The following is a 15098-nucleotide window of genomic DNA, read 5'->3' on the forward strand; positions in this document are numbered from 1 at the left end:
CCAGTGCCCATCTGGCACCTCTCGGAAGATCTCACTTTCATCTTAAAGCATAATCATTCAAACCCTTGGTATACTGGAATTTACAGAGAGGGTGAATTTTTTTTTCAGAGAAGTTGTCAACTAAACAAAGGACATGGCAAAATAACTGCTAATCCACTCCCTCATTCACTCTCAAAGAGGGAGAAAAAACTTGCATGAGGAGATTATATAAAAATACATATCCTGAATAATTCATCTTTAAGGCAATGTTTCTTATGCATATAAGTCAGCATTTTTAAGTCTGGTTAGAAACATGTCTTAGGAACTCTGATGAATTAAGAGCATAATTTTCATATAATTCTGCTTAAAAATAGTCACACCTTAAATGTAAGATTTTCTTATATAAAAGATTAACAGGAAAACTTCCAGCTTTCATCGTGTGTTAACAAAACACAAAAATTTGCTTTAATGAAAGACCTAATGACAGCGTACCAAGGGTTTCAAAACGTTAATATCTTAGATATTTTACAGGTTACTAAACCTCACTCTACTGAACTATATTGGGGTAGACTACCATTTTACTATGGCTTCATAGGTCATTAAACAAATCACAAACCTTCTGCATATGGTACGACTATCAACGCTCTGTCAACGAACACAGTGTTTGTCAGATGCTGGGCCACAACTGCTGAGTCAGGATCATGGAACTTTACAAAACAGACCCGTGATGAAACAGGCAAAGGAGAATCACTAAAAAAAAATATATATATATATAAAAAAATTAGATAAGATTAACAACAACAAAAATCAGACAAATTCATTAAAAACAATTAAACATTTGCAATCTGTTCACTGTATTAAGTCTAAAGACTATGTATTTAAATACAAAGCACAATTTTTTAAAAAGTGTTGCAGTGTGGTTTCAATTTTGTACCAGTTCTTACTATTAAACTTTCCTTATCAATCATCGTTAATTACATGTACATAAGAATTAAATGATACTGAACGAAGTTGCTTTGCTGGATCACCAGAGGTCTAACTACAAGACAGGAAAATTACTTTTATTCCCCCATTTACAACAGATAAATAAATGCTAATTCTACCACACACAATCATCTCTCAATTAGCGAGTTATCTGAATACAAACTGGTAAGTATGATTCAGGAGAGTGATCCAGTGGGTAAGGGGGAGGGATAGCTCAGTGGTTTGAGCATTGGCCTGCTAAACCCAGGGTTGTGAGTTCAATCCTTGAACAGGGCCATTTAGAGATGGGGGGAAACACACTCTCAGGGACAGTATTTGGTCCTGCTAGTGAAGGCAAGGGCCTGGACTCAATGACCTTTCAAGGTCCCTTCCAGCTCTATGAGATAGGTGTGTGTGTGTGTGTCTCTCTCTCTCTCTATATATAATTAAGATGTGAAGTGGTGGCGGCGGGGGTTTCCTCAGGAAAAATACAGAAAGAAGGTATATGCCCCCACAGAAATCCCAAACATAGCGATTTCTACACCCTTTGCTTTTGGGCCAAAATTTGAATATTAATAATTTTTGAAGTTATATTAAGCACAGAGTAAAGATGAAAATAGCACCTTCACTTAGCTATAATTAGAATTTGCAACAACACAGACCCTGCAATAGATTAAACAGAAAGTCATGAAATTAAAGTGGAATGCAATGGGTTTTAAAACTCACCAATTGCATCATCAAGAGTTTTTGAACTCTTATGTGGTGAACTTGAAGGAGATTAGAATGCTCCTTATAGGGCAGATCCAGGTCTATGTCTATGCCACAGTTCAGCTGCAGCAACTGTTAGTGGAGCTGCAATTAGAGATGAATGACTACCCAAAGGAAATCCACATGGGCATCATGTAAAACTGTCTGTTGCGGGATCCGAGGGAGGGTGAAGAACCCTGGAATTTCTGGCAGAGAATGGGAAGATCTTTTCCATTCCTCTGTGATAAGGGGTGAAGAGTTGAAGGTTGTATGGACACCTTGAAGCTGATGGCCCCAAGAGGATGTTTAAAGGTTTGGAATTTGTGTTTTCAGTTACCCTAGGAGGAATGGAGTTTTTCCATTTATGCAGAGGAATAAACTACCCAGGCAGTGAGGGAGTCTGAGGCAGCAACCATACTTGCATGGCAGATGAGGCAACACCCCTATCAAAGTTAGGGACACAACCCCCCACAAATTAAAAATATCTCGCAGTTCTGAGCAGTAGAAACTGTGGCTGGAAAATAGTCTAGCAAATGAAAGTTTTCTTCATTTAGATACCTGCAAACATGGAGCATATTTTACCTGTCCACAACAGATTACTGGTGCAATTCAAAGTGTTTGAAATAATCTATAACAGGTTCATAATTTGGAATTTATGTTTTCAAAACAGGGTGGGTAAATACTGATATTAATTTTTTTAAACGTCTGATTTCTTTATTTAATAAACCTATTTAAAATTATGATAACTTATGTCAAGGCCTTCATTTACTATAATCTTAAAATCATTAAATAAAAAAATAAGCAGTATCTTTCAAAATCAAATCACTGGTGTAAGTCACTTGCTAAGCACTGGGAACCAGAATTTGTTGAAGTGCTAAACCCAGCTTCTAACAGCAGTAGCCTCTTCTGCAGGTTCAGAGAGACTATTTTCTTCATTTCAATTCATTCAACCAGTTCAGTTCAATGACTAGTTCATTTAAAGCTAAGAAACTGATTGTGAGTTGAAAAAGCAGGACAGCTTGTTTTCCCCTTCCATCTGCAAATAAAAACTAAGCACGAGAGAATGAGACCTTTTAGGTCTACAATCTTGAGAGACACGGTGACCAGAAAGAAATCAGTTCAATTTACTAACGAGACACAACACTTCCTTTGTTTCATAAATCAGTTCATTTTAAATGCAAAATATGTTGCATTTAAACTTTTTTCTTATGTATCCAGCACATTTAAGCTAGTTTTATTTAATAAAAAAATTTAGAATGCACTTGTGCATTTTTCCAAATAGATCTCGACAAACCACAGGTAAAATGTCAATCTAGTAAATCTGTAATGCATCATTCACCATTTTCTAACATAAAATAAAAGTACGGTATCTGAATATATGTATATTAAGGTATACAACTGTTTAAATTAATGCATATAGATAGCTTTCTGGTTAACAAAGAGAAGCACCAAATTTAGTATAAAGGCTAAATTTAGTTGCAAGTGAACATGTCATGGTTACTAGCCAGTAAGAATCAACTTATCTTTTGGAAAAGAAGTACAAATACAAAACAAGATTAAAATAGTTTTAAATAAAAGGTTTCCTGCTTGATGATGTAAACCGAGATTAAAATCAGTGATTTAAAGTAATCTACATTGATCAGAAAGTACTACTTCTTATCTTACTTCATTTTTGTCTCACCAACTGAAATCATCCTGAATGCATGATCCCAATCTAAGAAAGCAAGGTCTAACCTTCAAGAACTGAGAATATGTCTACACTACTCGCTGCGCTCCCTGTAGCTTGGCCTTAAGTACCTGAGGCATAAATAACCTTGACAGAATCTAACAGCAATAATACAATCACAATTCAGTAGGTTTTAAGACAAAGCCATTCAAGAGTTGCTTTTGACCACATTCCTCTTTTAAATAAATAGGAAACCTTAGCAGCTCTGCAATACCATCACCACCACCCCACGCCGGTCATGTCTTCAGTAGTGTCTGCTATTTTCACTCTAGTTTTGCCATGAAGTGTTCTGGCACTTTTTTCAGCAGCCTTTACCTTTTCGGTGCACACAATTTTGATAAGGAACTTACTACGCTGAAAAATCACAAGAACTCTACCTACTATTATGTCAAACATAAATTCGGTAATTCTCAATACCGTTGAATGTGTATTCAAACCCAATGACTTAAATAAGTTACAAAACTAATGTTGTTTAGTTTAAATAGAATTGGTTGAACTGTATAAAGAAAGCCAGTAATTCCTGCTGCAAGAAAATGTAGAATGCTGTTGTCAAATATTTTTAATCTTTTTCCGAAAAGGATTCTTCTATGGAGCCAGAATCTGTTTACACAAATATATCTCCTCTCATCAACCTACCCATTTTACCTGATTCATATCAATAGTTTGATTCCAGGTATTTGTAAAGTTTTCACATCACACAGGCAATACAAACGCTAAAGCTTTGATACCCCGCAATGACTGGATAGCTCATGGTAATTTAATAACATTTTAGTAAATTATTAGACTGGTAGCAGCCAACAGTTAATTTCATATCCACGTTCAGTCACACAGATTTCTGAAACTCATCTAATGAAGCTAAAATTTTCCCAGCTTCGTCACCACCTCAAGGTACTTTTCTTTTTTTGAACATTTGGGTAAACAGTAATGCTTAAAATTAGAGTGAAAAGTATATATTTTTCCTCTAAAACTTTAAAATTGATCTACACTCAATAGTGCAAAAACCTGAAGTTTGGTATAGAAGATCATCCTCAATAAGTGCTTTTTATTAGTAAGGTGAATATAGATTTATTTCAATGTCATATGAGCCTTCTGACAGTGGTGTTTTTCAATAAAGTTATAACTGTTCCACTAGGAAAATATGTTGTACATGCCATGTAGCTATTCTAACTGCAAACTCAATTTTAATTCCCCTATTCCTCTTGTCCATCATTGTAGTATCTAAATATATTTAAGTACTGAAAGAGAACCAACCAGAAACCCACTATTCAGAAGCAGAACCCTTTGCAACAAATTGCCTCAAAAAGATTAAACAGTGTGGCTATTCAGCATATTCCATTAAGGACGGATTGGATAAAAATGGCTTCTTAGCAAGGTGTAGTTCTAACAGGATCAGATTTCAGAGGTGAGGACCTGACACAGAATGCGTTGTCCCTAATTCTTTCCACGCTTCATCATGAGGAATCTATCGTAAGTATTCCCCTCCAAGTAGGTGGTCTAAGATGCCTAGGACAGGCCATTTATGGCTTTGTAGGTCACGTATTTTGCCCAAAAGTGAATTAGCAGATTGTGAAGAGTATGAAACACTGCTAAGATTCTTGCTAGTTTACCCCATCTGAAAGGGGTGGTATGTGTTGGCCCTCAAGTGACTGAGATATGACAAGATCTGCATCTGGGAGGAGTGTTCACTAGGCTAGAAATGACAGGTGTCAAGCATGGCAGCTGGCATCTAAGAGTGTTCAGGAAAACCAGTTTTTTAAAATACTTCTATCTGCCAACCAATGTCATTTTTCTTATTAGGGCTGAATATAAGCAAGCTAAGTTTTCAGCCAGGTGCCTGCTCTTCCAATTACCAGGAGAGTAGGGTAATAGCTCTGTCAGATTCCAGGGAAAAGGAGACAGAGTTCAACACCAGCATATTAACAATACTGTAATGCTTTTACCACTGTATGATTCCTTTAACAGTTTATGGTAAATACAAATGCCAAAGTCTACCACGCTCAAGAATATCCTACCTCAGCCATCAAAGACAGAGGGTTCAGTGTCAACCCAAGCTTTTCATTCCAAAATTACGTACAGTCAGAAATACTCTCTACAATACACTGCCTTAGCATTCCCTATACAGTATATTAAATCTGAGAGGGGGTAGGTAGAGTGGGAATATTTTCCCAATGGAATCCTGGTTTTTCAGCTATTTCTGCAGCTACAACATTGCTATGAGCAATGGGTCCTTGACAAGTCTAGTTTTAAAATCCCTGAATTGAAAAACAAAAAAAGCATACTTTCACAGATACTTATTAACTGCAGGCAACCTCACTAGGTCATAAATTGGATCTTACTACTGAATATAGACTAGTTTTCTCAAAGTTTTGTATTGGTATTATGACACTTATTTGACTTCTAAACACAAATATAAATAAGATTACTAGTAAACTTCATAGTCAAATTTTATAACAAATACATATCTTTGGTTAATAATTTAATATAGTTTATGTTGACTTGGAGAGACCCACTGTGAATTACTAATACCACAAAATGTACTTTGTCTATTTGACAAGCATGATATAGAATGAAATTGACAATTCTTAGCACATCTTACAAAAATAACTGAATCGGTAATTTTGGTTTTAGCCCACGAAAGCTTATGCCCAAATACATTTGTTAGGTCTCTAAGGTGCCACAAGGACTCCTCATTGTTTTTGCTGATACAGACTAACACGGCTACCACTCTGAAACCTGACTCAGTAAGGAAACCTTACCACTGAACTCTAAGATTTGGGTGAGAAATATGGAGAAACCACTATTTATATCCGTGAATTAAATTCTGAATTATACTACTGAAAGTTTTTGAAACAGCAATCAATTGGGTAAGCAAAATACAACTTTTATCCTTAAGAATAAATTATTGTATTTGCTCATACCATTTATAAGCACATTTGTCACAAAGCAGGAAGTGAACCTATTATATACACAGATCCTGATTACTGTGACAAGAAGAAATTAACAGAAATACATTACGAGAGTATTCTTCATGAGGGTGCAATTTTAAGAAGTTAGACATCAAATGCATCAACTCACATTAAAAACTATTATCTTCTAACCCTATGTTTCTCAATGACCGGTCCATGGACTGGTGCCAGTCCCTGAGATTTCCCTGACACAGTTGAGGAAGGTAGCAAGTTGGTGCCCGATATCAAAAAGATTAAGAAACTCTGTTCTAACTGGTCACAGATTTACACAAAATAAATCTGGGTTCGGAACCCACTTTCTGAAGAATAGGAAGGTCACAAAAGCCACCAGCATAGCAAACCTGCATTCTTGTTGATGTCTCAGCAGAAGCTGTACTGCACAGACAGAAAAATTTATCCTCTCACTCATAAAGATCAGTCTAGAACAGGGGTAGGCCACCTATTGCACGGGTGCCGAAGGCGGCACGCGAGGTGTTTTTCAGTGGCACTCACACTGCCCAGGTCCTGGCCACGGGTCCGTGGGGGGGGGGCCTCTGCATTTTAATTTAATTTTAAATGAAGCTTCTTAAACATTTTAAAAACCTTATAAAAACCTTATTTACTTTACAGACAACATTCCCAAAATGTTAAAATGTATTACTGGCACGCGAAACCTTAAATCTGAGTGAATAAATGAAGACTCGGCACACCACTTCTGAAAGGCTGCCGATCCCTGGTCTAGAATAAAGCGGAGGCACAGTGATAACAGGGTACATAAGCTTGTATTGGGCCCGTGACATACAAAGTTCTGTGGGTAAGGTACATATTGTAACCATTAAATACACTCAATCCCTAAAATAGCCCAGTAGCTCCTTTGCCCTGCCTTCTACTTCCTGAAGATTAATTTAATGCACGGATATCCTCCCTGTATAAAAACAGTTAATGAATCAAAATTGGGATAGATTCAATATACAAAGTTATACTTCCATGCAATAGGAGCTTTAAAAAAAAAAAACAAAACCAAAAAAAATTTTTTTAAATCAGTCTGTCCATTTTGGGGGGTAAGGAAGGAGACGGGGAAGAGAAAGAATGGCAAAAAATCTGAGATCCAGATTTGTCACCCAGGAATTAACTTTCTGCACACACTCTGCAGCAAGGAAAGTGAGAAAAATATAAACTTTCCTCGACAGGAATGGTGGACGAAGCCTAAGAAGAAACTCTGTATTCTGTTGTGCCCTCAAAATAATCTTCATTGCAATATTTCTAGGCAAGGCAATTAGCACCACCAATTATTAGGGTTACTCAAAACTTTCCATTATAGTTAGGCAAGAGTTAAATGAAAAGTTAACAATGAAAAACAAATCCAGGTAACTAACAAGCAAAAACACGGGAAGCCCAAGGACACTGACAACTGTAAACACTTGATAAACTTGTATGGTCAAGCATCTGCCCAGTAACTCGGCTCTTAGAACACAGCAAACCTTCCCTTCACAGCCCTTCAGATATCTGTAAACACTCACCCCCACCCGACCCCTTTGCTTTAAGATAGTCAGGAATAATTGATATAATCAAAACAGTTTGACGCATATGTTCTGTTCCTGTCCTGTCATCTCTGTCTCTGAAACAATGTTTGTCTCTGTAAGAACAAGATAAATGCAAAGAAAGTGATAAGAAAAAAGGTATATAATTGGTCATTATAATCCCCCACCTTTGAAGCTGCTTGTCATTCTTCCTGGTACCATAAATAAACCCCCTTCAGTATTGTCTGTGCCTGCCTGATTCTTGGGGACAAGAATCTTTTTGCCCAACAATAAAAAACCTGCTTTCAGATGCCTATAGATTTGCCAAACTTTAACTAGGATGAAATTTTTAATGTCAGGTGTTTTCCTCTGGCTGAAGTACTTTTGGAAAACTTGTGCCAAAATGGTTCAGACATTGCTGAGAATTGGGTTAGGGATGAATACTTTGCTTTATCCATGTTAAAAAAATTCTAGCGATCTATATGTCCCATCCATCCCTAGTGCTGTTCCACAGAACATGACAAACAGCTACTGCTATCAGTTACTCTGTTGGCTCAAGGAGCAGAGGTTAATGCACTGGTCTAAGGGATCCAGTTCTGCTTATGCCACGTGCTGGTGTCAATACAGTACCACATGATGGAATTTGTCTTCTGAGCTTGCTTTTTGAAATACCTAGGAAACTACACACAAACAAAATTAAAAGCATGCCAAGGTGACAACCTTAATTCACACACTAAAAAGTCAGGAAACGTTAGTATTCAGGTTACTTGTGCAACCTTAGTTTTTTATGCATTACGATACAATTTTAATTACTTGACCACATAGTATTTTTTCCACAGAAGCCCTACCTCATTCAGTGCATAGTGTGGATCTGCTCTGGGGATTAATCAGGGTTGGAGAGAGAATGAGAGGGTTACCCATAGGACCACTTAACCATGAGATCATCGTTTCTATTTCTGCAACCCCATGCCTCTATCACTACACACCTTCCAACTTCTGCAATAAATAAAAATGGAGCCCTACAAACAAAAGTTTCTTTTCATTACAGAATGATGATTCATTCCCAGAGCATATCCTAACTTGAGTGCTTACTTTGCAGTCTTAATAAATATTCTTTCAAAGTCTACTTGCGTACAACGTGCAACTTAAACAGTACATGCCAGAACTGGATTTTAACTATGAAATCAATCTTAAAATAGACAAAGTACTGTTGAAACATAGACTGCCAAACTAAACACATTACACACTTCTACCATAGTAAAGTGCAAATATTCACTTTTGCAATCTTTCATTTCTTCAAAAAGAAGGCAACGTGTCCCCTAGTGATAGTGCTCTGTCCGGGGCAGATTTTTGTCTACCTCTACCAAAGAGATAAACATTCTGTCTCTAACAATTTGCCAAAACTTGTATAGTTTGTTGTGACGATAATGTACTCTTGAACTGAATTTAGGTGCCTGTGTGAATGGGTGGGGATCAGTTAAGAACACATAGGGCCATATAAAAACAAACAAACAAGGGAATAGATGCGCTCACCAGCAGGAAAAAGTGGAGCTTCAGGAGTTATTTCTAGAAGCAACTACTGTCAGCAGCCCTATCCACAGAAGTAGTAAAAGCATTAGACTGGTATTTGGGAGACCTAAATTCAATATTCAATACCCAGTTCAACCAGACTCCCTTGGGAAAGTCACTAAATCTACCCTATGCCTGAGGTTCTCATCACTAGAGTGATGGTAACATCCACCTCATACAGATGTTACATATAAATATAAAATATAAAAAGACACGACTCTTTTTTTAAATGATTGTGAGATGCTCAAATACAGTGAACAGGACCATAACACAGCCTAAACACATTTTTCTTGCTAAAGACAACTAACTCTTTGTTACTTGGTAGAAATGAACTTTTCTGGTACTTAAATATGATTTTCCCACATGTACAAATTTAAACATTCATATTTGACATTATTCAAACAACAAAAATCTGTCACCAACTTTAATGCAATTGTATTCAGTTAGTTTTCTTCTACACTACAAATTCCAACACAAAAATTGCATTAACATGGGATTCAGATTGCAAATGTCCATTTGAAAATAAACACTAAGACCACAGAAAACTCTGTGTTGGAATATACGTACATATCCATTTAAGAGCAGTGGAGGATTTTCCTATTTTTTTTTTTTGGAGGCCAAGGGTGGGGGAGGCGAGAAAGAGGTGACAGGATGAAAGAAGCTTTGTGGTGATTTCCCCCACCCCAGCAACTATTTGAAACTAGGTGAAGAAATTGGTATGTTAGAAACCATCTGAGGGGAGACTAAAACAGGCACAGTCAAAATCAAGGTAGTTTGTCACAACTGAAAAAACCATATCATATAGACATTACATATTATAGTTACACACCCAAAATTCCATGTGGTGGTGACATCCATGATCTATGTGACATTTATTTTGACCTCACTTATTATATAAGCCACTTTTCTGAGTAACAAAGGCAACCCTGATTCACAAACAACAAAAAAAGGAGTACAAACCGAAGCTTGCAGTTTTCAGTCCTTTAAAAATAGCTTTTCATTCAGTGTTGCACAAAAAAAAAAATCACAGCACTGCACAAAAAAAAATCACCTGTAATACTTCATAGATTTTCCTTGCATGGATTTGGGATTACCATTTGTGAGTTGGGCAGATTTTTTGCATGTTAACAAGAACATGCACATATATCATGGATTGTTTTAAATCTTTCGTAAAAAAATTAAAAATTGTTATGTTATATTTTCATATAGCTGAGGCCCTTTTAAAAATACCTGCAATCCATTAAAAGTAGATTGGAGGGGTTGAGGAGTTACTCCCAGCAATGCAAAGCACTGTTTACTAAAACTATTATTATTGTTGTTATTTTGGATGTATGGCCATAAATCAATCACTGGTTCAAGATTTACTATCCACCTTGCACCTTCTCTGTGTATTAAGGAGAAAAAAATCCCAAAAGTTTGTAAAGAGAAAAGCAAAGCCCTCCTCTTTTTTTTTTTTTAAATGGCAGCTGTCCAACAGGTGTGCGGTGCTTCTGTATGTGAGGAACAATCCCACCACAGACGGGCTATCAGTTGGAGGCCCCTAGAACAGCCAGCATGCAAGATGATGTGCATTTAGCAGTGATAAGGGCACAGGGTCGGGTCCTTCCCTCACGCGCTAATATCACGCATGCTTTGAAAACTATTCCTGGAACATAAACCCAGCCGTGAACTAATCTGGCGCGCTGCTAGTCGAGGAGAAGCCGTGTGGGAGCCGACACACACAGCTCTCAAGAGCCCCCGGTACCACGCCGCTAGCTAACGCTTACGGTGACTCGCCTACACAAGAGACAGGGTGAGGCAGGCTTCCTGCGCTGCGGGGGAGGTTAAAGCTTCGGCGGGAAGCCAGGTCCCGCCGCACCACCAGCAGCAGGACCCACGGCCTACAGCTTCACGGCCCAGCGGGTCTCTCAGCACTAGGCGGCGAGGCGCGGGGCATGATGGGAAAGAGGCGGGACGTTGCCCAGGAATGGGGGAGGGGAAGCCTGTATGGCGCGGGGGAGGAAGCGGCGGGGTGGGGGGGGGCCGCTGGTGAACTCACTCGGGAGGGAAGAGGCGCAGCTCCTCGATCTTGCCCAGGAAACCGAAGAGTGTCCGCATCTGCTCGGAGCTGGCGCTTGGAGAGACGTTGGTGACCTGAATCACGTCGGTGCCGCTGCTTGAAGCCATCGCGCTGCCGCCCACTCCAGTGCTACAAACGCATCAGGGAGAGGGAAGAGCGCGTTAGGAACGGGGTAGCTTTTTGTTATGTCCCCTGCCGCTTCCCGTCCGGGCACAAGCACGAGCCCCGCGCACAAAACAATCGTTGTCGGGCAATAACTGCCACCAGCTGCCCGCTCCACCAGCCTGTCCGGGCCGCAGACTAGTATCCCACAATCCTTTACTGGTCTTCTCTACGCAGGCGCTAGTTGCGTACTTTGGTGGTCCTGCGCAGACTCACAAGTCGCCTCTCCCACAGAAGCCCTATTCGCGCATGTGCATTACGCGTACCTCTCCCAAGGACTTGCGGCTCTTGCACATGCGTACTAGTCAACCACGTCTTGCAGCGCTTGCCGCCGGTCCTGCGCACGCCTCATCCTGGTGCCTTGCTTGACCCGCGCATGTGCAGTATGGGGAGCTATTCCGGAGACTTGGCAGGCGAGGCGGTGTCTGGGCGCGGGAGGGATTATCTCTGTTTCTCACTCCGAGTTCGCTACAACTGAATCCCCAGGGGGCGGAGAAAGTTCAGCCAGAGCGGAAGGCGTGGGGCCTAGTCTGAGGCCTGCCCGCGGCTATCGGCACAGAGCTTTTAGCTGACGAGGCTGTAGCCTGGGTGGGTGCCCCCTCCCCATCCTTGAGGGTCTACGAGCCCTAGAGCTGCAGGGCGCCTCCTCTGTTCTTCCAGGACCAGCGGACCCTGCATTAGCACGGTGCTGAGCGACCCGTTTCTCCAAATGACTCCAGTGGGACTTGAGTGTGATCAGCAGCTGGCAAAGGCTGCTCCTAATTATTTTACTGTTATCAATTTGAAGTAGACTTCCCAGGGTAGATATTGAACTGCGAGCAACGCGTGCACCGTACACGAGAAGTAGACTACAGTATTTAATCTCAAATTTAAAATAATAATAATAATAATTTCCCAGTCGTTTTTCAGTTCTTTCTTAACTCTTATGCTGAAAACGAAACCAGTCTGCAACCTGATCTTGCTGTAACTGAAGTAAATTTCTTTTAATGGAAGCAAAATTTGCCAACCCCTCCTCAACCTATCGACCTCAAGGGGTTGTTACGTTATGTTAGTGATAGATGCTTCCCTACACAGTAACAGCTTCTTTAGAAGTTTCTTTTACGTTGATAGTGCAATGCCACTTTATTGCTTCTATAAAATCAATACACCTTTCCAAGTAATACATTTCAACTGTCAGACTAGGTCTGCTGCTACTTAATTATAATGTTGTTTGCATAATTGATGTAGAAATAATTTTTTTTTTTTTAAAAATACCAAAAAAGCCTCTGCTGAGAATGTGCTTCCACCAGTTTACAATTTGAGCCCCCAGGTAACCTGGGAAAAATCCTATTACCAGATAGCCAACAGTAACACAAGATTTCTCAAATATCCAAGAACAAATTTTATTCAGATCACAGTTAAATGTTACTCATTCAAGGTAGATCCTGAACAGAGAAATGTGTTGAATCTGAGATTGCTCTGATTTCAAAGCAGGGCAGCAGTGGGGAGTTGTGTCAATTTCAAATTGCATAGGTCCTGTCAATAAATGGTGCTGGCATTCAGAAGCTTTCAACTAAAATTGCAACTCAGTTAACAGAGTATTTCATCCAAAATCTAAGTACCAATGCATCCAGTTAAGCAGAACTCATAAAACTTTGAGTAATAGTGTCATCTGCTGACAGATAAAGGATAAACAAGATGATAAAAATCAGAAGAAAACTGAAGAAAAAGAATGAATGAGCAAGCAAGAAAAGAGAGCCAGCCTCAAGACCATCATAGTTTAGTAAACTTTTGATTTTCAAGCTGAATCAGAATCAAATGTGAACTATTTTACAAAATGTTAGACCAGTAGAATTTATTTTTTAATTTCAGAGGAATCTTTTAAAAAAAAACCCTTTCCCCTACAGTGTTGGAAACCCAAAGTGAGCTGGTACCTGAAAGCCAAAAAATGAAACTGACTATAAACAAAAGTTGTAAATGGCTAAATTCTTAATTGCCCAAGTTGAGGGAAGTGCAAAAGTAAAGAACATAGGCTGTGAAAAGAAAACATTTTTACAGTTCTTTCAGTTTTAGCAATCTAGGAGTTACTAATAGCATACGAAGGAGAATTAGTTTTGTATACATAATTTTTAAAGGAAATTTGTCGAAGAAGGCTTATATTTTGCTTACCCGAAGAAAATTCTATTTGATATTGATAGCAAAATGGATTGAGTTGTTTTCTTGTCTTTTTTTTTGTGATCGGATAGGAAAGGGAGAAGCATTATTATGCCTGGGACTAGAACTTTACATACAACACCAATATTTTCAGTACTCTTTCACCTACTAAAAAAAAGTCCATTTTAAAAGGAATTAATAAGCAAAGGGAAATGGGGAGAAACTGCATTCTAAGGATAAGCCTAAAAGAAAGTACTTTTTTGTTTGTCTTGCCTTGTTCTCTTCAAAATGTTATTTTCAAAGATGTTACATGGTCTCTTTTATTGAAAATAGATCTGGCAGCAGAAGGAAACATGAGCAAGACATGAAAAGCACAGGCTGTCGGGGGGAAGAGGATTGGGGAGAATGAGATTTGTACAATGCCTAGGACAGAGGGGCCCTGGTCTCTGTTTGAGGCCTTAACGTTTTATCATAGAATCAGGACTGGAAGGGGACCTCAAGAGGTATCTAATCCAGTCCCCTGCACTCATGGCAGGACTAAGTATTATCTAGACCATTGGTTCTCAACCGAGGGTCTGTGAGCCCTTTCGGGGGGCTGCGTATCCTGCAGCTGAAACCCAGTGCCCCAAGTCCCAGTGCTGAAGCTGGTGCCGTGCTTCCCCCCCCAAGCCAGGAATGGCACGGAACTGAAGCTGGCAAACCTCCCTCCGCCACCCAAGCCAGGACCCCCAGCTTCCCCCCTGCCCGAAGCTGGAAGCAACACTGGGAGCCTCTCCCAGCCTGTACACAGCCCCTAGCTACCGCCTACCTGCACCCTGAGCCACCCCCTGCCCACACGTAACTCTTGACTACCCCCACTCTGCACCCTGAGCTACCCCCTGCATGCACACAGCCCTTAGCTATCTCCTGCCTGCACCCTGAGCTACTCCTCTCACTTCACACAGCCCCTAGCTACCCCCCTACACTCCCTGCACCCTGAGCAGTTTTCAGATTTTTTTCTGACTCCCCCCTTTGAGTTATATTTTTTTATTGTGTCCCTCCACAGCCCAAACAGGTTGGGTGGCCTCCTGAGTGAGTCAGGGGGTGGAAGTAGTGCATCCTCCCTGGACCCTACTATGCTGAGCTGGCTCGAGCCCTGCCAGCTCTTGCCCCCCAAAGTAGAAGTAAAACTATGCCTATGCCCAAGGGTGTCCCCCCCTGTCCCCGGAGCCCCGAGTTCCCTCCCCTCCTTTCCTACTGGGCCCTGGCATTTTTATAGCATGCTGAGGGGGGCTTCAGCAAGAAAAAGGTTGAGA

At 40.0% G+C, this 15098-nt stretch overlaps 1 protein-coding gene across 2 annotated transcripts in view; it reads right to left on the reverse strand.

Moving 5' to 3' along the window:
• SRSF11 (serine and arginine rich splicing factor 11) overlaps window positions 1-11842 on the reverse strand; it is a 35197-nt gene extending 23355 nt beyond the window's left edge. For both annotated transcript variants that reach the window (XM_050961055.1, XM_050961054.1), the window contains exons 1-2: window positions 11488-11842; window positions 596-729 (exon numbers count right to left, since the gene is read on the reverse strand). In XM_050961055.1, coding sequence (XP_050817012.1) covers window positions 596-729; window positions 11488-11615 — 262 coding nt within the window. In that variant the 5' untranslated portion in view covers window positions 11616-11842. The remainder of the gene's footprint in view (window positions 1-595; window positions 730-11487) is intronic.
• Between the last annotated feature and the right edge of the window lie 3256 nt (window positions 11843-15098).

The sequence above is a fragment of the Gopherus flavomarginatus genome, chromosome 7 (assembly GCF_025201925.1).
Source record: "Gopherus flavomarginatus isolate rGopFla2 chromosome 7, rGopFla2.mat.asm, whole genome shotgun sequence".
Taxonomy (NCBI): Eukaryota; Metazoa; Chordata; order Testudines; family Testudinidae; genus Gopherus; species Gopherus flavomarginatus.